The 22913-nt window shown below is 41.4% G+C and overlaps 1 protein-coding gene across 6 annotated transcripts in view; it reads right to left on the bottom strand.

Annotated features, from left to right (window-relative positions):
• Positions 1 to 22913, bottom strand: part of LAMA3 (laminin subunit alpha 3) — a 193327-nt gene that overhangs the window by 99431 nt on the left and 70983 nt on the right. For 4 of the 6 annotated variants that reach the window (XM_059724169.1, XM_059724167.1, XM_019487213.2 and 1 more), the window contains 12 exons: positions 19613 to 19750; positions 18057 to 18103; positions 17362 to 17461; positions 15012 to 15064; positions 14610 to 14715; positions 11300 to 11399; positions 10296 to 10452; positions 7681 to 7819; positions 4175 to 4317; positions 3388 to 3488; positions 3119 to 3272; positions 1890 to 2050 (listed from right to left, as the gene is read on the bottom strand). In XM_059724169.1, coding sequence (XP_059580152.1) covers positions 1890 to 2050; positions 3119 to 3272; positions 3388 to 3488; positions 4175 to 4317; positions 7681 to 7819; positions 10296 to 10452; positions 11300 to 11399; positions 14610 to 14715; positions 15012 to 15064; positions 17362 to 17461; positions 18057 to 18103; positions 19613 to 19750 — 1399 coding nt within the window. Of the gene's footprint in view, positions 1 to 1889; positions 2051 to 3118; positions 3273 to 3387; positions 3489 to 4174; positions 4318 to 7340; positions 7474 to 7680; positions 7820 to 10295; positions 10453 to 11299; positions 11400 to 14609; positions 14716 to 15011; positions 15065 to 17361; positions 17462 to 18056; positions 18104 to 19612; positions 19751 to 22913 lie in introns of all 6 variants that reach the window. The other 2 variants (XM_059724168.1, XM_059724170.1) reach the window with 2 other exon arrangements.

Genomic DNA, 22913 nt, shown 5'->3' on the forward strand with positions numbered 1-22913 from the left:
ACATGACCTCCTGAAGTCCCTTTATGATTCTAAGGACTCACTTCAGCTGCTGACAGTCTGTGATTACTTTTCAAATTAATTTAATTTTTTAGTATTTTATATTTCAGTACAATTATTCATAACAATCTACCTACAGTTTAACCATTGTAAATGATATAACAATCTACCTACAGTAAATTTTAATTTAAAATGTAAAGATTGTAAATGACAACAATCTACTTACAATGTCAGCAAAAGACAATTACTTTTACTGGACAAGCTCTATTAAAATGCTTGAAGAGCTTTATCTGTATGTTATGAGCAGCTCCTTAAAGTGTAATATGAATGTACCTAATATACTATAAATAAATATATAAAACATACTGGAATCCAAAATAAACCAAAAGAAAAAGTTTTTAAATTTGTCTCTTATTCACTTGGCATGAAATCTTACCTCAGAGGCAACCATGTCTTTACTACGTATCCTTCTAATCTCTAAATTAACATTTGTTCTATACCAGGCTCATAATGAGGCAACTGTCTGCAGTGAAAGGGACATACTTTCAACCCAAACATTCTGCAAACATTTGCCCTTGTGAGTAAATTTATGCATGTCAGAAGGTCTCTACAGTAATGTAACCAAGGGCAGGAGGCCTTGGTTTACAAGTGTTTACAAGTGGCTGCTGCTGGACCAGCCGCTATTGTGCCACCAGCAATACAGTCAGTCATGCTGCTCCATGCAGCAGTATTGCCCAGAGCATTCAGTTGTTATGTTACACCACTGGGTAGGTCACCAGGGAATAACTGTTTGCAGGACCTAGTTTGTATCATCTACTACTAACACTGGCTGAAGTTAATTATATGTCTTATGCCATATATTCCAGCTCAGGAGTGGCTTAACTATTGCACAGCACACACAGTCATTCAGCAGTTACACATACATATTTATATTGTTATAAATAAATACATACAACTCTGGTAGCCTAATATTTCATCTACACTGAAAATTTTAGGAAAATCTTTCATCTTTAGGCACTCAGTGGTGAAGCTCCACTGCTGTAAGAACTGGCGGGGATACTACAGTCAACTGGCTGCTAATATTTTTACTAGTGTCACCTAGATGTGCTTCGAGTTAAATAGGTATAGCCAGTCCAAGCATGTAGCACCAAGAGAATGTTCTCACATGACAACCAATGTAAACTGCATTCCCTTATAGTCTTCTGGTCTAGAGCAGGGGTTCCCAAACTGTGGTACAGGTATCCCTGGGGGTACACAAAACATCTCTGGGTGTATGTTGGAGAAATTGTGTAATGATTTAATTTTCATTATAATAATAATTGGCATTTAAGGTGTTAAAATATAAACCATATGCTGGTAGGGGTAGGTGGGCAGCTGGCAAATCTGGAAGAAGGTATGCAGTAAGAAAAAGTTTGGGAACCTCTGGCCTAGAGCCTGTTGGCGGTACTAATTGTTCCTGATAAGTTCAGTTGAGACAATGCAACTATCCTGCCACATGGTGGACTCCTCTACACACAGATCATTTTGTGTGAGCACATGTTCAAAATCTAGGATGCTGTACTTAATAAAGACTTACAATAGCATTCTAAGATGCAAAATTTTGTGTGAATATCCATTTCCCAGTTTGCTATAGCAAATAGTGAGTGCATAGATACCAGGGTACAGAGTGTAGCTTGAGAAACTAGATTAAAGAGAAGGAATTAAAAAAAAAAAGTATGATTCAGATCATACAAGTAATACAGAAGATTTAACACTCCTAGGGGGAAAAAAAGCAAATTATACATCAATGTACATTCATATATATCAGAAAGAGATCTGTTATTAAAAAGTATATCACACTATTATTCCCACTGATAATTTAATCATTCTATGATTATTTCTGAAATCCCTACCTGTATTTACAGCTATAAATGTTCACTCTGGCTTCCATCACCGGCTCAGGGCTGTTTATTATCACATTAGCAGTGTATAACTGATCATCTTCATTGGCATATTCAAGCACTACTGCATAGCGACCAACTTGGGGAATGTTCAGTATCAGCTGTAAATCGATCTATTAGACGTTGAACAAAAAAAAACTGAATCTCACTGAAAACAATTATTAGATTTATAGAACACTTTACACAAGCTTTACTTGGCTTTGTGGAGTTAAAAGTGTACATAAAAGATTACTTTGCCTACCACCAAAAATGCAGTCATCTTTCTTTTGAGTTCTCTCATGCAAATTGTTTGAAAAAAAATCTATTTATTTTAATGCTTTGAGAAAGCTGTGTGAAAAATGTAATACAGCTGTAGTGTTTTTCTTTTTGTTGTAAGATGCTGTATAATTGAAGTTATAATCCTAATGCTAAACAGACTTGTTCTCTAACCCCCTGATCCTGTGAAAACTTAAGCATCCACTTCTATTTATCTGATTAGTCACAGTTCAATGGGAATACTTACAAACATAAGTATATGAGCAACTGGGGCCTATGATATAGGATGTTGCTATTTTAGTGCACATTTTCAAGAACAAACTGCAGAACAGAACATTAACAGGAGACAAAGCTGATCATTGTCTTTTGTGTAATTCCCATACAAGTTATTAGATCAAATAAGTTTTTTTTCCTATAATGGTATTGCTGTAATAAAACAATATAGGATAAAACATGACTGGTTTACGGGGCTGATGATGGCATAATTGTTCAGCTTTTTGGGGGTTTTTTTTAAATGCCTATGTTAGTAAACTGTGTACACATGCATTTAAGAAAAATTATGAATTCAAAAATTTCCTTTTTAAGCCATAACTTCTGAAAAACACTGTAATTATTTTGGAAATGATCTGACAGTACCTCATCCAAAATTTAGGGATTTCAGGGAATAAATTCTCAGGAAACTTTTTACCTTCATTAGATTAAAATATTGACTCAAATCATAGTTTCATATTTGTTGCAGGACCGGTGTAAGAACAGTCAATACACTGAACTGTACTCTTAGTCCTGATTTTTGAATCCCAAGTAACTTCACAGAAGCCAACAGAGCTATTCTGAATTTCCAGCAGAATCTTTCCCAAGAGGTTTCTAATTAGCAATACAGATGTGACTACAATCAACAACCATTAGAAGGTCTACAAGAATCTGACCTCTCTTCCGTAGATATGCAACATCACTGGATGTTCAGGAGTTGGCTGATGAATAGCTATTTTTCTGTATTCTCCCCCATGCATAAAATATGTTGCCTCTGAACTGAGGACACAGGAAAATCTGTCCAGTGGCAAATGCTGATAAAGTAAACAGCTTATGAAAACAAAAACAGAAACACAGGAATGACAATGATTACCAATTATAAATTGAAACAGTAACATTAGAATTACCTAAAATAACTGGCTTATTATAAAGTGTGTATATTAACTTATCTCTTGTAGAACGTCTTGAATAAGCGCAAGGCTCTGTAACTTGTAACTGCAAGACGGACGCTTCATAGTAATCACTAGGTAATAGCACCATGTAATCCTAGGAACAAAGAATGCTCAGACCACAAAGAAGATTATAAAAAGTAAGTATCTCCATTTTTATAATGAACTGATGGAAAATCAAAATCAGCTGCATTGACAACTTTGTGGCAGGGGCGCTCTAACTAAAGTTTGTTGAATGAGCTTTAGTTAAACGTACCCGTTGCCATTTTGAAACACAGGACTCTGAATACATGAGATACATAGTTAGAGCTGCTCTAATTAAAATGCCACAGGCCCCCAAGCCCCCACTCCAGAGCACATGTATAGGCAGCGTTATTTGTGGAAAGAGTTTCAAACTGGACTTGAGGCCAACTTTGGATAAATCACTCAGATTTGGCTAAAATCTGAAGATTATTGATTTTTTTATTAGTATTTGTGGATTTAAAAAATCCAGCCATAACTTATTGAGCTGTATAATTAGTATAAGTTTTATCTCTAGGCATAGTTGTAAAGTGTGAAACACAAAATTAAGCAGGTGAAATTCAGATGAGAGAGAGGGGTAAAATACCAAACTATAAAATTTTCTTTTTCTTTTTCAAAATAACATTTTCCTGCTCTCCCCTACTGCTGAATTTCACATCCTTTATAAGACTATGCTTGGCAACTAACTTTGGACAATTCTATTATTCTCTTCCCAGGTCTCAGAAACTACAAATCCTTTATTTTCCTCATTCATTTCCTTACCAGCAGGACTCCCTCTGCCATGATATTGACAATCCACGTTCCCGGAATAAGTGAGAATGTTTCTGCAAAGCTGTTTCCTGGGACAGAGACAAAAGCTGGCTCCTTGCTGGGTGGGAAAACAATCTCTTTGCTCTGTGTTGCCCCTGTCACAAAAAATGAATTAATAAAAATATTGGGTTATGTCAAATGATTCCATTTTCCCATCCCAGTTCTCAGAACTAATGCTTTCATTCACAAAAATTGGACATGACAGCAACTGACTAGTACTGCTCTTTCAATATACATTTGGAATATATTCTACAATACATATTAAGCTATGGATCAATGTGACTATTGTCCTACGCATTCTCATGAGGCTCAGAAAATGCGTTCCAGAAAAATCAGAAACATCGCTTTCTTCCTCTGACCACTTGCCAGTTTTGGAAAGCTTTGAAACATTTCCATGGTTTTTCACTGTATCTGTCTCTGCAGTGGCTTCATAAACACAACAAAAGACCATTCTTGTGGTCTGTTCAGCTGATCCAAAGCAGCAGGTAACAGACATCTTGAGACAGCTGGTTCTCATGAGCTTTCCAGCAAAGTTTGCAAAGTCAGGAGATTCTAACAAGCATCTAAAATTTTTCGTATCTAACACTAACTTAAAAGTACTTCTGCTGGCAGTTAATGTACAGCAAAAACATAACTGTAGTTTTCCTTCACTGTAAAAACTATAAAGGATTTTCTTTAGTGAAACCATTACATACAAATGGGACTTCTCTATGGTTCTCTCTCCCCAACTGTTTAACACAGTCTATGTTACCTAATATCACAAGAGTCTCCATAGGATGTCTATAGATGTGCTTGTTCACATTCAATTAGAATGCTCCAGCGTTGCCTCACCATTATGCTCCCATGCATTTCAAAATGTCCACAGAGACACTTTATCTAAACCTTGTCAAATGAGCTTCAGATAAAACATCCCGTAGCCATTTTGAAATGCGCAGAGGCTTAATACAAGTGATGGTGAGCCATTTTAATTAAAGCAGCTGTTTGGGAACTGCTCTAATAAAAATGCCCCCCCAGCACATGTATAGGCAGCCCATATGTCTGCTCCAAGTTATAAAAAGGACTGATGCCTACACTATAGTAACTACTGTAAAATAATGCAAATAATAGACATAAGCAAAAAAGCAGAGTTTAATCTAAGCCGGGGTGGGAAAAACATGGCTCGCAGGCCACATCCGGTCCATGCGGCCATTGTATCCAGCCCGCAGAGCCCCTAAAAAATTTAGAAAATTAATATTTATCTGTCTTTGCTTCCTGTCAAAAATGACAGGGACCAAGGGCAGTAGGACCCAGCAGGCTCCTGCAACAGCGGGGCCCGCATGGCCCTGCCCCCCCCAGCTGGAAGCCCCAGAAGGGGCTTCTGGCATGGGACCATGTGGCTGCACCTGCACGGGAACCTCAGGCAAGGGGGGAAGGACCGGGGAGGGGACACTCCGGACAGGGAAAGAGCCTGGGGAAAAGTGGCCCAGGGAAAAGCTGAACCTGGGGAAAAGCAGCTCCTCCCTGGACCCATGGCTGGTGCTCCCAGCTGCAGCCACTCACAGCCCACATGGGACTGTCCTGAGCAGGCACAGGAAGAACCACATGGACTTCAAGAGGCTGCAGCACGGGGTGTCGGCCATTTTTCCTGCACTCAGCACCAACTTGTAGCCTGCCCCTGCTGCCAGCCTGGGCCCCACGCTGGCTCTGGGCTTGCCCGTCAGGGCTGCAAGTGGCTGCAATGGCAGCAGCTGCAGCCCCCCCCCCACATGCTGCACCGGGCAGTGTTTGCTGCTGCTGCTGCTGCCCACCCAGAGCCTGCACACTGGGAAGCCCAGAGGCAGCGGTAACAAACACTGCCCAGCGCAGCAAGCGGGGGAGGGGGGCCGCAGCTGCTGCCACTGTGCGCGGCCCCGGTGGGCAAGCCCGGAGCTGGCGCGGGGCCCAGGCTGGCAGCGGGGGTGGGCTACAAGCTGGTGCTGATCATGGGAAAAGTGGCCCCTCGCCCACCCCATGCCTGGCGCCCCATGCTGCAGCCACTTGCAGCCCATGTGGGGGTGCCTGTGCCTGCTCAGGACAGCCCCACATGGGCTGTGAGAGGCTACAGCAGGGAGCACTGGCCATGGGGTGGGGGAGGGACTGCTTTTGCCTCGCACTCAGCACCAGCTCATTCCCTGCTGGGAAGCAGGGGGTCAGGGCTGCATGCTACCCCCCCACCCCGGTACCATGGGGCTGGGGGGCACTCGGACTGAGCAGGTTCAGGGGGCCCAAACCAGTATCCCAGGGCCAGTGCCAGCAGGGCCCAGAGTAGGGCGGCAGGAGTACAGGGGTCCCGGCTGGCAGGGGCTCTATGGAGCTGGGCTAGCTCCCCTCTCCCTGCTGGTGCAGTCCAGCCTGGCTCCACAGACCCCTGGCAGGCTGTGCCCCACTCTGGGCTCCACTGGTGCTGGCTCTGAGACTTTGGTCCCAAGATATTGGGAGATTGGTCCCAAGATTGTGACCACAGGGCAGGGCACCTGTCAAGGGGCGGGGCTACCCATGTGCCCCTCGACAGCTTGCCAAAACTGGGTAAGCGGCCCCCCGCCCAAAATAATTGCCCGCCCCTGATCTAAGCCAATCCTCCAAATTAGATCTATCCTTATGCCCCTCACCCAAAAACACACAGGATCTGGAGTCCTTTAACTCCATAATATATTAAACCAAAATTCTAAATGTGTTAGGGGTCTGTAATTGGACCCAACCTTTGTGGATCAAGTCTATCATTAAACAAATACTATTCACTGATTCAAGACAGATGCCATTTCTGAGTAAAAAAATCATTTTCAGAATCATAGCAACTAAGAATAAATCCTGTTAAAATTCATTGAAAGCATCACAAAAAATGCCATTCTAAGCTACCTTCCTCAGTACTGAAAAAAATTGGTAAAACAGAGATATAAAAAACAAACATTTACTGCTAGTGAAATCAATGGCAATCATGCAAACTTGGGCAGCATTAGTTACAGTGAATTATGCTAGGAAACACACACAGCACTTGTTGTTATTAAATGCATACATTTAAAATGACATTATTATTAACTTGGCTGAACATTCCCTGGGCTTTATATTCCTCTGTTCTGCTGTGCTGCTAAGTTGCACCTACCTGTTTCAGGCCGAAATTGATAAGCAGTTATGCAGCCAGATGCCATTTCAGTTCCAGGGTTAATGTATCTTAGGATAATGCGAAATAAGTAGAGGTTTGATTTTTCCACATTCAAAATTATTCTCACTTCCTTCTGTAAAATGGAAGTTAATAAACAGAAACAGCCATAAAAAGCTGAATAGACAAACAGTTAGAAGCCATGCAAGCGTTCCACTAAATTCCTAAATGAAATAAACACTCACAAATGCGCACACATGCAGATAAATATAGAGAGAAACAACAATGCTGGTGTAGGAAGGAGGAAGACAGGCAAGCCTAACAAGAAAATTAATTCACTTACAAGTATAATTAGTGTCAAAATGTTTTCCCTCAGCAACTGAGATCCTCCCTTTAGAGCTTTTTGAACCCCGGCTGACATAACGGAGTACTAGATGGAAGAGCTTAGGGGAAGTCACAGTGACAGGTACAACCACCTCTGGCTGGGAAAAATAAAAGGAGGGGGAAAAAGGAGGAAAGGAAAGTACATTATTTACCACTAGCACCCAAAGAGAGAAAAATATAGAAACTGTTTGGCAAAGATAAACCTCATAACAGGAAAGAAAAGTTAACATGGATTTATGAAAGATATAGAACAAAACAATCTGAGGGAAAACATTGATTCTGAATAATTCTTCACTGTCTAGACATGGAGGACGTTTATAAATGTTATGTTTTTCTAGGTTTAATCTGGACTACAGCCGTCACTATATACATGTGGACATCTGTAGTCTGAATTAAAATTGGCTCCAGTCCAAATGAACTAATTCTCACTGAATGAGGATTAAAGTTAATGTAGGCTAGGGCAGTCCGAATTAGGCAATTTAAATAGTATTAATTAAGATGTATATACAGCGTTGCTTTTAGGAATAAACAGTCTTTAGGAATTCAGATAAGCATTCCTTAGGAATGCAGATAAACATTGCAAATATCAGTCCCCTCCAGGGAAACTCATTTGGGTTTTTGCAATACAACAGAGGCTACCATGCACAAAGTAACATGTTTACTAGGAATGTGTGACACAGGCCGTATTCAATTCAGATTCAAATTACTACCAACTTCCTGATGGTAAGCATTCAGGGATTTTTGGTGGGGTATCAAAAAAGAAAAATTGCAACAATCTCAAGGATTTGCCTTCCCTTGTTCCACTCTACCACTCCTCTCTTCATAACCAATCCCTCGTAACCCACTCTTGCTCAGTATGTCACATGCCTATTCCCTCCCGCTCCACACACCTCTCTCTAAAATATTAATCTCTCAAAGACACACTCCCTTCTCATTCCCTGCCTCTCAGACCGAAGTCCAGGGGAGCTTATCTCTTTGAAGATTTCACCTTTTCGGCTCTCTGAGAGTTAGTTCAAAGCAAATGCCCACAGAAGAGGCTTTTTATGGTGTATTTGGTGCATGTTTTTAAAATCTGTCGTCACTGGAGAGGATGAGTATTTTTATACAGCCCCTTTCTTTTATTAGAAAAAGGAAAGCAAGAGTGGAATTGTAGATAGAGATGGGAAAGTTATACACTTGCCATGTATATTTGAAGTACAGCATATGGTAGAAGGGTACTAGGGCAGAGAAAAGAGTTCAACAGAAAATACGGACAAAGGCAGGAACCTTTTACAATTATTTTTTGAAGGGAGACAATTGATAGTTCTTCAAGCTTTGCTACAGGCTTAGCCAAGTCACTCAAACCACCACTTGAAAATTTGAGTGCCTAATTTTATGTCCTTGACTCAAAATTTAAGCAATTATATTAATAGCACCTATAGTTCCCACACTGACTAGTTATTTCATCTGACTAGTTATTTCATCTGAACAACATGCAATCGTTTATATTGTCTTCTTCAAGAAAAAAACTGTTACATTACTACATCAAGGGAAGCACTGTGACTGTCATCCCTGAAGAAATTTCAAGATGAATGTTTCAATGTCCTGCAAGACATGGAAAACTTGTCAAAATTTAGAATGGCTGTTGAATTAAAGAGATGGAATAGTTCAGCTATCCAACTATCTGGAGTGCAGATCCTGCAAATACTTACCTGTATGTATAGCTTTACATATGTAAGTCAAGTTATGAACACACTACCATTCCTTCATTCCACTACCTTCTTCATAAAATGTTAAGTGTGTGAAACACAAGATGGGTGAGGAAAAGCTTGTGAAACACAGATGAAAATTCAGAGTGGAAGTGAAGAAATCACATCTTCGAAAAACAGCTTTCTTTGTGAATATGTAAAGCAAAGTAAACCAAAAGACCCCCAAAGATGGAAAAAGGAACAAAGAAAAGATTGAAAAATTAAGAGCAGAAATGAAATGGCTAAACTTCTCATTATGTACTTGTCCCTTAGTTTATGGATGCCCAGCTGGTTTCCAGTCATCAGAAGTTCCAGGAACTGGCAAATCTAATTTGCACCACTTTGATACCATAGGAACACATTCAAGAACAGTGACTGACCAGCCAGCCCTTATTCCTCAAATAAGCTATTCTGTAATTCAGAGTTTCTTTGCTCCATAATTCAGTTGCAATGTTCTATCTTCTGCCCTAAACACAATGTCAAAGGATATATTCTTTCTTCATTTCATTTTCTCAACTATCTCTCTCTACTGTTGACCAACAAGCTTGTAAAACATTACAAGACAGAAACATATGCACCCACTTATGCTTTTGCTTGGATGCTGTTGCTTTTGCCAACAATCTGTTGACCATACTACTGCTTTGCAATTGCATCCATCTTGCTGAAATATATATTTTTCTGTTCCTCACCCACTGCAAGCTGCAAGGTTCCTGGGAGGTTTTTGTGATGATGTATGGGAATCATTTATTTTTAAATCTTCCAATGATATCACACTCAAACAGAAATACTAAGACAACAAACTCCAAAGGCTGCTTTTGTACTCAGTAGCATTTAGTCAATGACATACTTGTATAGAAGACATCCATGCATAACCTCTCCAGCTGAAGTTGGGAAATTCCTGAGGGTCATAGCCAAACCGAATTCCTCTTCCATTAAGAGTGGTACCATCTTCAATCTCAAACTTCATGTGGTGTAGATCAGGGAAAAAGTAATTCTTTTCAGGCCTTTCAAGAAGAAAAAAAACCCATATGTGATCTATTTAGTTTCCCTGAGTGTTTAGGTTTGTGCTTACCAAAGAAAATTAATGCCCTCACTGTTAGCCATCATACTAATAAAAATATAATTGCAATTTCTGATTGTGTCTCAAATATTCATTTTGGAACTAACTGTATTTTAGGTTATTTGCCAAATGTATTTGTCACTCAATTACTTAGTACATAAAAAGACACAAATTAAGTCTGATGTCAGTTTTAATAACATCATCATGTAAGTCAAAAATGCATTATACATTTATGGCACCAGTTTATTTGCAGTTTGTCGCTGAGATATCACCTCCATATCTAAGAGGTATGTTGCTATGTAGAATAGAAAAAATTTTCACCTTCCAAAGCAATTTGAAGACATTATCTAATTTCTATCTGACCTTTGTATGATAAAATGAAGCTCGGAGTTAAGGGCTTAAAATGAAGTCCTGATAATTCAGGTTATGATCACAGGAAGGATTTACAATGTTTCTATTAATAAATTAAAACTTGTTGTCCATTAAATTTAACTGGTATAATGGAGAAGCAACCTTCGCTCATTTTGTTTTCTTTCGAAATAACACCCAATATTTTACTACAAAAGATGGAATTGTTAACTGCATGATTATTAAAATGCGTACATAAGTTGAAACAAAACTGGTGGGCTAAAAAAAAAAACCAACCAACAAAACAGTAAAGTAGTTAATACTGTAACTCACTGGCTCATATATCAACAACTTCATGATCATGTCCAAAGAGAGAGCATGGAATGCCCTAGACGGTTTTAATTTTTTTTTTGACACAAACTAATCATCACAGCTAGACTTACTCTTGACAGGCCAGCCCCACTATGTGCTTTCTGCACTGGCAAGCACCCGATGGCTCACTGCACATAGGACTGACAGAGCCTCCAACATCACACTGGCAGCCTGTCAGGCAAAGATCAGAAACCAAAGCTTTCATCAGAAAGAGTAATAAATGTTATCAGAAAATACAGTTCTCTAATTAGCCTGCCATTAACTGTTCTCTTCCTAAACCCTCTGAACTCTTCCCTGAGACTTTCAAGCAAAGTTAACATATTTGTGCGCATTTCTATTATTTCTAATATTTCATAAGGGTGTTTTAATGCATGCAATTTCTTTTCCTAGCCAAAACATTAAGTAATCAAGAAAGCCATGCCTCATTCTTAGCTATGATTAAAGTTTTAAAAGTGTAACTATTCAGATTTTCTATTCAGTGGGAGGGGCTCCTGAAAAGATGATGTTAAAAGAGATAACAGTGATGCAAAGAGTGGGAACTTATTTTTCATTTTATGAAAAATTCAGAATGTTCATGTCTGATGGATTAAAACCACAATGTTCATTTGTTGTGCAAAAAGAATACACAGGCAACAATTACAGATTTGCATCGTAGTACATGCTTACATTTCTTAAAAAACAAATGGACAAAATATATTCTATATGGAGTTGATACCAGAAAAAGGATTTCCGACACACAACAAAGGACATCCCTAAAAATGGTGCATATGATGTCAAACTAAGGAATAAATGCACTGGGTCAAAATTTTCAAAGCTATGGGTGTCTTTACATGTGTTCAGGGATGGAGAGGGGGTGTACTTTACTTAGAGCTGATTTCCGGAGCTTCTCATGTATTCAGCATCCCGTGCTTCAAAGGGGAAGCAGGGGCTTTAGTTAAAGCTCCCTGCTGCCATTTTGAAGCACAAGGATGCTGAATACATGCAACATCAAGGCTGTTGGAGTGTGCTAATTAGCTTAATCAAGTCTGCTCTGATGTATGCTGATTAGCATGCATAAGTGCCAGCTTCGGGCACAGGTATAGGTGCCTTAAGTGCCTGTCTAAACCCGTATTTTCCCACTAAAATATGAGTGGTCCTGTTTTTCAGGAGTGCTAAGAACTCAGATATCTCACTGAAATTAATAGGAGCTGCACGTGCTTAGCAACTTTGAAATTCAGACCATTCTCATGTAGATCCCTGGTTTGGAAATTAGGTTTGAAAATCTTAGGCATAGCTTTTACCTCTGCACAGTAAGTCTATGGATCTTTAGAAATGACATGATCCAAAACTACATTTTGGAACCTCACATTATTTATGACCTAACAAAGCCCACTGAAGTCAATGGGTTTTCTGATGACTTTAGTATATTTTGAATTAGGCCCTAACAGAAAAGGTTTAAAACAGCAAATATATCTGAAAATTATTTGGTTTACTATTAGCCAGGACCTGAATGCAGCATTTTTATGTTTTTCTGCAGCACCTGCAGATATTACAAACAACTAAACAGAGCAGAGTGCAATTCATGCAGGTATCAATGCTATTATTAATTTTTGCAAGAAAAACAAATAACTCTGACCTCAGGTCCCAGAAGGAAAGTGAAAGAAGAAATAATTTTCAAATATCTTATAAAATAGACTTTCTTGTGATTAGTTAGGTATTTTGAAGGATAAACTAACCAAGTTATAGAGGCATACAGCAAGGTTTTCAACTTTGTTTAAAACCATATTGCTCCTCCAAATGAGAGGGAAGAGATTTTGTCAGAAAGGAAATGTGCACTGTAGAAAATCTGCCTGTTGCCACCTCTTTTAGAGGGCAAAAGGGGCTTGACTGATATAGAGCCATGAAGCTCAGCCTTTTACATTGGTGAGCCAGGTGTTTAGGGAAAGAGCATGAAGGGCTGTAGAGGGGATCAGTAGCATGGCGCAGGACAGGGAAGGAGACACACCAAGCTGAGGTGTTTGTCACTGATCCCCCATGCTGCAAGCAAGATGCAGTCACTTTAGGGGGTGAATCTGGCCCACAGACTTTAGGTTGAGTACCACTGGTACAGAGGGACTCAAGGAAAGTGAGGGAATATTCATAAGCAAAGCTCTTAGTTCACTATTAGGGCTGTGCAAAGCTTCAGGTGGTGATTCGATTTGGAAGAGATTTGGCCCGATTTAGTGGCTAAATCTCTGAATCCAAATTGAATTAGGGGACCAATGAAAAGGTCTGAATCTTCGGAAAAGATTTGGAGAGCTTCGATGATTTGGACAGTCCCTGGTGGCTGCAGCAGGGAGCTGCAACCAGACTCGGAGCTGGTAAGTAGGAGATGGGGGAGGGAAGGTTGGGGAAGGGGACCATGGGGGGACCCCTGTCAGGCCCCAACCCCTGCCCGCTCCCCCAGTCTTGCCCCCATCCCCCAGTTCCTGGTGTTTTTAAAAAAAGTCCCACTCACAGGGTGCTGCCAGGTTGGGGGGCAATCCCTGCTGCCCCCCACTGTGTGGGGGTCTCTGCCATGAACCCCCGACCCTCCCCCTCACTCCCTCAGCCCCCCCATAGCTGACCTGCCCACCCCAGCTCCAGCCCTTTAAGAAAAAAAACCCTAAGAAAACCCTGCAGTGGCCTCAGGGCTTCAGGGGTCTCATGCAGAGCCCCCCCACATGGCATGGGGCAGTGGGGGGCAGCAGGGATTGCCCCCTGCCAGCAGAAACAATGAATCGGGGGGTTTTCTCAGGGTTTTTTTTCTTAAAGGGCTGGAGCTATAGCAGGCAGGGCAGCCATGGGAAGGGGGCTGGGGGAACAGGGGGGAATTGGGGGACTTGTGCAGAGCCCCCCATGCAGTGTGGGACAATGCGGGGTAGCAGGGATTGCCCCCTCGCCCGGTAGCACCTGCTGAGTCAGGGCTTTTTTTTTTTTTTTTTTCCAAAGTGCTGGGCTGGGAGAGCAGGAGGGGAATGGGCATGGCCTGGGTGATTTGGAGATTCAGAGATTTGGCTGCTGCTGAATCTCCGAATCAGATTTGGCTGGATCAATTCAGGACAGTAATTCGAATCACCAAATTGAATCACTGTCCCCCAAATTGACCAAATCCAAATCCGAAGCAAATACTAGCTGCTTCACATGGGCCTATTCACTGTATGTGCACAAATTGGGATCTGTACTTGTGCACTTACAATGAGCAATCACAAGCAGCAGTGCAAAAAAACTACACATAAATGTAATTTGGTGTGCAAATAAATACCATGCTTTAAAAGTGTGGCCTATGGAATCCTAAAGACATTTACACCACATGAAAGTATCCTGTTAGACATTATTTATTATTCACTCTGCACTAATGGAAATTTTCATTTTCCTTTTTACCTTGACATCCAAAATAATTCCTGTTTTCCAGAGCATAATAGCCAGCTTCACAAGTATCACAAGAATCACCACAAACATTAGGCTTGCAATAACACTGACCATCCTCCTGGGGAAAAAAACAACTTGGTCAAAACTATTTCAACATTCCTTTCATTATTCTGAAAGGAAACAAAAATCCTGATCTGACCAAATAAGTTATTTCTATTGTCATCTATCCTACTCAACAGATAAACTAAATCATCATACTCCAGAGCCTTAAAAAACTCTCAGGGAAAATTGTATCTGATATGTCTAGAATGTCACCAGTCATTTGCCCATATAAAGGTAACACTTAACTCTATCTTTGCAACCTTCCTGAAGGTTAAAACAATATAACTGTATACAAACTTAATTTCTGTTCACCTGTCGACACTCTCCAACTCCACTTAGTGTTCCAGTCACATCACAATGGCACCCTGCAGAGACAGACATACTGATAATCTACATTTCAACTTCATATGAGGCTTTGGACAAAAGTCAGCAGAACCCAAAATTACAATGCCCTGAGCATTAATGCAAATTTTACTTTGGAAGCCACAATGCCTCCAGGAGTTTCAAAGCACAGAAGAGGAACATCCACCTCACAGGGATTCAGAATACACTCTACTTTATGGCCAGGAAAAGGGGAAGGAGGAATAAGGCTTGCACTATAAACCTCACTAACAGGGAGTGATCCCTTCCATACACAGAAACTGCAATGGTGGCCAGTTCCTGAGGCTACAAATAAACATTACATTTATCCCAGGATAAACCATTTTATCCTGGGACAAAGTGCAATCATACAGATGTCCATGCCCACTGTCCTAAAATAAAACCTAAAAAGGTTCATGGGATAAGAAGTAGCAATAGTTTATTCCATCATATGGCGAAGTACATGGGAACAGTTATCCTGAGTTTGCATTCTTTAATCAATGGAAGAAAAGCAGCAGTGCATTCAGCCACTCACTAAACTCTGATTAGAAGCACAACATATGTGTACATGCCAATCTCAGAACATGTTTGCTCTGAGACAAACACGGGCACAACTTGCCCAGGGACAAGTGCAGCATCTGTTCCTAGCTTAAGGGGTAGAATTGGAGCAAGTGAAAAAGATGAGAAAAAGAATCAAGAGTGACAGTTTCTTGTAGCCTTTGTTTCCTTGTGTAACTGCAGGTGTCATCCATAGATTAGTCCTGAGTCATTCTGTTTTACAAAAAACACAGGCTTAAATTTAGATTTTTGTAATTGTTTGCCTTTTCTCCTCCTCTTCCCAGAGACCAAAACTTTTCTGATTATTGGTGGTGCCTGTGTGGAGTAAACAACAGTTTCTGCCAGCCTGCCTGACTATTCTGTATTTTCCAAGGCTACCCCTGGGACCATTACGGCATTTTTTCATGAAATATAAATGAAACAAATATTACAGGAACTGCTCTTGCTGACAGAGAGGCTTTGTGCTGCCACGGATGAGCTAGGATGATAGGACTATTGCTCCCTGTCTGGGAGGTAGAACAGGCACATTCCAAAAAAGCAGAGGTAACTGGCCTCTGGGGAGAAGATACATTGAATTTAGTCCTGCAATAATATTGGTAATAGTTTTAGAACTGGCCATTTATCCCATCTTTACACCCAGTTGATTATTGCTGCAATATAATCCACTGGAAAAGAGACATATGGTATTGAATAAGAGAGGCTTTATAGATAAAAGCTGTTCTACGATTTAAAAACAGAGAGCATACCATAGCAATGCTATCTGTTGAGAACTAGCTGCAACCACATATTGATCAAAATTAACTTAGACATAAGTCAAAGCAGTCCAGCCAAATTCTGAACACAACTTAATTTTCAACTCTTGGTAACTTTAATTGGTTAGAATTCACCATCAGATGAGTCAAAACATTTTCTCCAAACAAAGGGCCACAGTCTTTTCTCAGTTTTAACACTGACGAGTCTGCAAAACTCGATTGAAATAAAAATAGGGTTAACACCAGATTTATCTCAGTGTAACTGGGTGCATCTACACATGAAACTAATGCAATGCAATAAACTCTGGGGCAGTTTGCGCCAGAGTTAACTGCTCCTGGGTGTAGCATCTACACATGTGCCTGGGAGAGCAGCAATTTGAACTGGGGTGGAGCAGGCCCCCAGCTGGCTGGGCTGATCTGATCTGGTGCAATTTTATACCCTTGGTTACTGTCTACACGTGCATTTTGGTGCAGTAAAGTACTCTGCTGTAAGATAATACTGTCCCCAACAGTATTATCCTATGGTGGAGTTTATTAATTTACTGCACCCTACTGCCAGTGCATGGGTAGATGATGATGCTTTACTGCAGAGCTAATTGGTCTGCTCCGCAGTAAAGTCACATGTAGATGTACCCACTGAGAACAGAATAAAGCTCTTTTTAAATACTAACGCCAGCTGAATGTTGAGAATGACTGTAGAAATCCTGGTATGAAAGTGAAGAGCACACACCAACTGCTGAAACTTCCTTAGCCTGACGAAGGGTTTTTGAACCCGAAAGCTTGCTTAATAAATATTCTCCAACTATTTGGGTTGGTCTAATAAAAGATATCAAATTCACGCAAAGAACCTTGTCTGCCAGCAGTATAAAAATGCATTCTTACCAACAGTAGTTACAGTAACTAGCAAAGTTTTATATCATTATCATAACTAATGATTAATAATAAGAGATTAATATCTTTAATAACCTAAAGAAAGGCATGTCAAGGCTTACCTATACATCCATCAGGGTTTTGTCTGGCTAGATTCCAGTAAAGTGGTTTGCATCTGGTGCAGGCAGGACCTTCAACATGCTGCAAACACTGACAGTAGCCCTCATGATAGAAAAGAATCAAACATGGCATGTTCCAGTGTGCAGATTTTAAATAAATATAGATAGATAGATAGATAGATAGATAGATAGATAGATAGATAGATAGATAGATAGATAGATAGAATTAAAGAAATATCCTTTGAAGAATTATTTTTCCCCCTACTGTGGGATCCATGGTAATTAAATTATGAGCAACACTGCTTTGCTGCATTCCATCTTCAGGAAGGATACTTCTTCACACAGCATGCAAAAGAAAACTAACTTCTGCTAACCTACAGCTGCTAGGTCTTGAATTTTTTTTATTTGGACTACCTAGAACTTTCATCAGCTGAATATTTCAACAAATGATCAGAAAATAGATGCTTGAGGGAAAAAAGCATGTTTTCACATATTTCAAAAACCTACCAGAATGTATCTGATCAGATACAAACCCCCCCCCCCCCCGCAAAAACCCATACCTGTTTTACCAGATCAGTTTGTGCAACTTTTTTCACAGTATAAAACCAAACCACACATGCACCCAATGTATTCAATAATTACACATATGGTGGGGCAATTCTTAATATATATTTTAACATCAATAATATAATACTTACAAAATGAGAATCAAGGGTACCTGTAGGGTCACAGTCACTGCTGGCTCCTTTACAAAAGTAAAAAAAAAAACCATACTTGAGCATTAAAAAACCTCACAAAACCAAACAAAAGCAATAGTATACTTTAGAAACTTAAATTTAACTTTAAAACAAATTGAAAATTTTAATGATCATGGTATTCGTAAGTATTTAAAATAGTTTACGATATTTACTTTGATATAATGTTATCACATTCATTTGCACAGATATGTCAGGCTAAAGGGCTAAGTACAGACAGTCAAAAAGCCTGAGGCTGCATTAATTCAGTCTTTGCAAGTTAGTCTAACCTGCAAAGATTGAACCAATAAGCAAATGAACAGACATTCACTTGTGATTCAGGAAATGCAGCCACATGCCTGCAGTGGCTCAAGTCAGAAGCTAGGGGGGTGCTAGAGCATGGCTCTCTGGCACGTAGCCAGCATGGGCTGTGTTTGCTTCCTCTTCCTGCTGCCATAGATGGCAGGAGAAAATATTATTTGGGGGGGCTCATCCCCGCCTCTCCCTCTCACTGGGCCATTGTGAGGCCGGTGTGCATTAATGATGTACACAGCAGCTGCAGAGGAGAGCATGGCAGGGGTGCTGTGCACACGCTGTGGCAACAGGACGTGGCAGTGGTGCTGCTGCTGTCACCAGCTGCCACAAAATTAGTTGGGGGGGGCTAAGCCCCATTTGCCCCACCCTTCTGCCACCTATGCTTGCTGCCCCTGAGGTCTCTGAGATTTGTAGTCTAGACTCACAGCAGCAGGACTCTGTAGGGTTGCTCATCATTTCCTCTTCCTGCTTCTAGGTACCTCTGGGATTTGTATTCCACAGTTGCAGCCAGCACTAAGCAAGCCAGCCAGACAGGGCAGCTCTGTACTCAGGGGAAGGTGAGTTTAACCCCCATCCCTGGACCCAGCCCCCCACCAGGGTTTGCCTGGGAGAGCCAGTGAGCCAGCCAGTGAGGCAGCCCTCACTGCTCCAGCTGGGAAGCAGAGGGGTGGGGCCAGCCCTGCACTCTGGAGAAGACAGCCCAGGGCTGCAAAGCATGCTGGGATGCTGGGGGACTGTGATTTAACTTGAACCAGGAAGGGGTCTCGGACAGAAGTTTCATAAACTGGTTTGATCTAAATCAGTTAAGTCTGATACAGTTTTAAACCGGTTTGATCTAAATCAGTTAAGTCTGATATAGTTTTAAACCAGTTTCTGATTACTTAAACCAGTTTGTGTGCAACTTCTGTCCCTAGCCAAGGAGTGAAAGGGAAAGAGAGAGAACACTGAGAATGAAGGCTATTTTTTTTTAATTGACTATGCCACCAATTAAAAAAGGTCAAATTCACAAAGTCCAGTGTATGAAGAGAGAGAAAAAAATTATGCATTAGTTCACATGATTGATTTATATTCCCAAGGTATTCTTTGCTTGTTTCAGTGGGATTTCTATGGAACTTATGTACAATAAAGTGTTTTAAAGTGCTTTGTGGTAGATATTTATGCAATTTGCCAAAATAAAATAATTTTATTTCCATCATAAACCATACCTTGACAATAGGGGAAATTATAGGCTCCTGAAAGGCACCTGTCGCACTTTTGCCCTGTAATGCCTATTCGACACTCACACTGCCCTGTTGCTGGCTCACATGTGCCATGGTAGGAACCATGTGGAGAACACTGACAAGCTGAACAAAAATAAATTAGTTATAGAGATAATAAGGTTCAGGTTGTTTGTAATGGGAAATAACTTGTTTCAAGACTGAGATGCTTTAAAAGTTGTGATCATTACTTCTCTGAATTTTCACTGAAAAACAGTGCTCTTCCTAGGTCACAGGCTCTCAATGTTTTTTGATTGGTGGCACCCCTCCATTGCCTTTGTGAATTATGTGGACCCTATGTCAAAAATTAACGTATTATAGTGCTCATCTGCTTGAAGAGGGGCCGGGGAAGGAAAAGCAGCAGTTGGCAGGAAAAAGACTACACTCATCTCGTCACAAGAGCCTCTCTCCCAGTGGCACCCTTCAACAGCTGTAATGGCACCCTGGTTGAGAATCAGTGTTCTAGGTAGTCATTTATATTGTACTAATCACCATAAAATCTGTGTGCCTTATGAAAAGCATGCAATTCCATGTATGTGGCGATATGTCAATTTGGTTACTCATTTTTATTCTAAACAATAACTGAACTTGTTATCAGAAATTACAGTTCACTCATCTTTCTGTTCTTTCTTACATTCCAAGAGCAAAAAAAAGAGTTTGTGCACTTGCGTTTGCATATCGCTACTGAAAAACAAAAGCAACGGTTTTGTCTAGATGAGGATCTAAAGGGGTGATGGCAGGACATGGCATAAAAAGCTAAATATTTTTTTTACCTTTAAATCATACTCCAGACCAATGATTTTCAACCAGGGTGCTGTGACACCCTGAGGTGCCTTGAGAATCCTTTCAAGGGTGTTGTGGGTTGCCATGCAATGTCAACAATATTAGGTGTGCAAACTTGATTCATAAGATAGACACAGAGTTTTCAAATAGGAATCCATAATATTAAAAACATTCTGGCCTGTTGTGGTGTTCCCAAGGTCTTTGCAACAGAAGAATTTTACCATGAAAACAGTTTGGTTTGGGGTTATCTTCAGATTTCTGTCCACAAGACACCAGTCTTGCCACAATGTTTACATATACTTAAAGGAGGGACAGACAAACAAATTATACCTCGTTAAAGGGGATGAAGAATGATAACTATCATGTTTGGCTCCTAAAGCAGGACAGCTTTCCCCTGAATGGAATAAGGCTACATTACCATGGTTTAGCAGATAGGAGTTAATGCTCCTACCCCAACTCTTTGCATCCAAAAGTCTTTCGTTATTCTTTACTTTTGACTTGGTATAATTTCTTCATCTGTCTATTTTCTCAGTTTATGCCCTATAAGTAATCCCGGTGAAGTGAATGTAACTACTCAGCTCATGAAACTAAGCATTTCTCTACAGAAGTGGTTCTCAACCTATTTGCTATATTGGGCCACACTTGCAGCTCTCAATGTGTTATGTGGGCCACATCGCACAGCTGAGGGGGCCCCCAGCTCCATGCCCTGGCAGCGGTCCCAGCTGAGGTGGTGGTTTTGTCTAGATGAGGTTCCCTGGTCCCAGCTGAGGTGGCAGTTGCTGGGGCTGAAGCAGAGTGCAGAACCTGGCTCTCCACCCCCCAAGCCTCTGGTGGCATGGCCGAAGCAGAACCCATGGGGAGGGGGCGGATAAGGGCTGCCCACTGTGGGCTCCAGCCTCCCCACCCTGCTGCCTTCCCCTGGGGCCTCTGCAGCCCAGCGGGCGGGACCCGGAACCAGTGGGCAGGGAGGCTTGGTACCGCTACCAGGAGCTCTGCGCCGACTGAACTGCCATGGCAAGGTGCCCCCTGTCTGCCTGGCAGCAGTGGTGAAGCAGGGTTGTGCCCCTGCTGCTGTCAGGAGGGCAGGGGGAGCCTTGCCATGGTGGTGCAGCTGGCATGGGGCTCCCAGGAGTGGCACCAAGCCTCCTCGCCCCACTCTGCTGCAGAGGCCTCCAGGGGTAGGGGAGCAGGGCAGCCCTGAGCCTGCAGCAGGCAGCCCACAGCTGCCCCCACCCGATGCACAAATATGAGGGGCACACGCTCCCCCATGTCTCTCTCACCAGGAACTGTGTAGCGGTGGGGAGCCAGCCCTCCCTTCTGCCCCTGAACAAGCTGCCTGTGGCTTCGTCCTGCACCCTGGCTGGGCCCCATGGCTGTACATTGCCACCTTGGCCCTGGGCCCCATGCACTGCTCCAGCTGGGTAGTGTCCCCACCCCCAGCCCAGCCCTGCCCTATTCTACTCGCTCCCTCCTTTCACCATGAGGGCCTCAATCTGCCCCACCCCACATAGACTCACTTGATCTCCACACTGCCTGGCTGCCACATGTATGTATGCATGCACACATGCATGTGGTGCTCCCTGGCTCCAATCACCCTCCTCCCACTCCCTCCAGCCCCAAGCAGGCCCTTGCAAGCTGGAATTCTGCCAGCCTGCAAGGGGAAACCTGCCATTTCCTGTGTTTTTCTCTCTTACTCTAACAAACTGCAGGCCGCAATCTTTACATTTTTTTAACAGGCTGTCAAATGGGCCACAGTAGTGTGCTGATTGGGCTGTGGGTTGAGAACCACTGCTCTATAAGATCCAGGTTACAAAGATGAAATTGCCAATGACAACTGTTTTTACAAAATAGAAGTTTATTTCCTCAATAGAGAGAGCTGTACACAGAGAGGGGAAAAAAAAAAATCAATTAGGTTTTTTGTTTGGCTTTTTCCAGAGACGTGGGTATAACCATGCTTTTAAACAATATAATTTGTCAGGCATTGCAAATCACAAACAAATATTAATAAGCTGATTCTCAAGAGAAAAAAATTCCTGTTCATGATGGTCAAGTAACATGGGGACCATCACAACCATCCTGAAATTATGGAAAACTATTTGCAGCTAGTTTGATTTCAAAAACACAGCTTGAACATTTCATCTACTTGATAATTGTAATTTATCTTGGATCTGTGATATTAACCAAGTAATTGATTTTGGACTGAATCAATGGAACTGCTCATACCAGTAAAGTTATTGACATGACTGAAAGTTTACAGCATGTGCTAACTAGCCACAGGCTAATATACCTCAAAAAATCTGCAATGCATCATTTACTTTAAGGCAAACTATTTGAGTTAAACCTAGCTTCTTGACTAAGGTTTTACTTGACCAAGCTAGAATTGCTAAAGGTTGAGGCCATTGTTTATACTGGACTTTCAGAATAGGTCTACACAACAGAATTGAGGTGCACTTGCAGCAGGCTAACT

Source organism: Alligator mississippiensis, chromosome 3 (assembly GCF_030867095.1).
Source record: "Alligator mississippiensis isolate rAllMis1 chromosome 3, rAllMis1, whole genome shotgun sequence".
Taxonomy (NCBI): domain Eukaryota; kingdom Metazoa; phylum Chordata; order Crocodylia; family Alligatoridae; genus Alligator; species Alligator mississippiensis.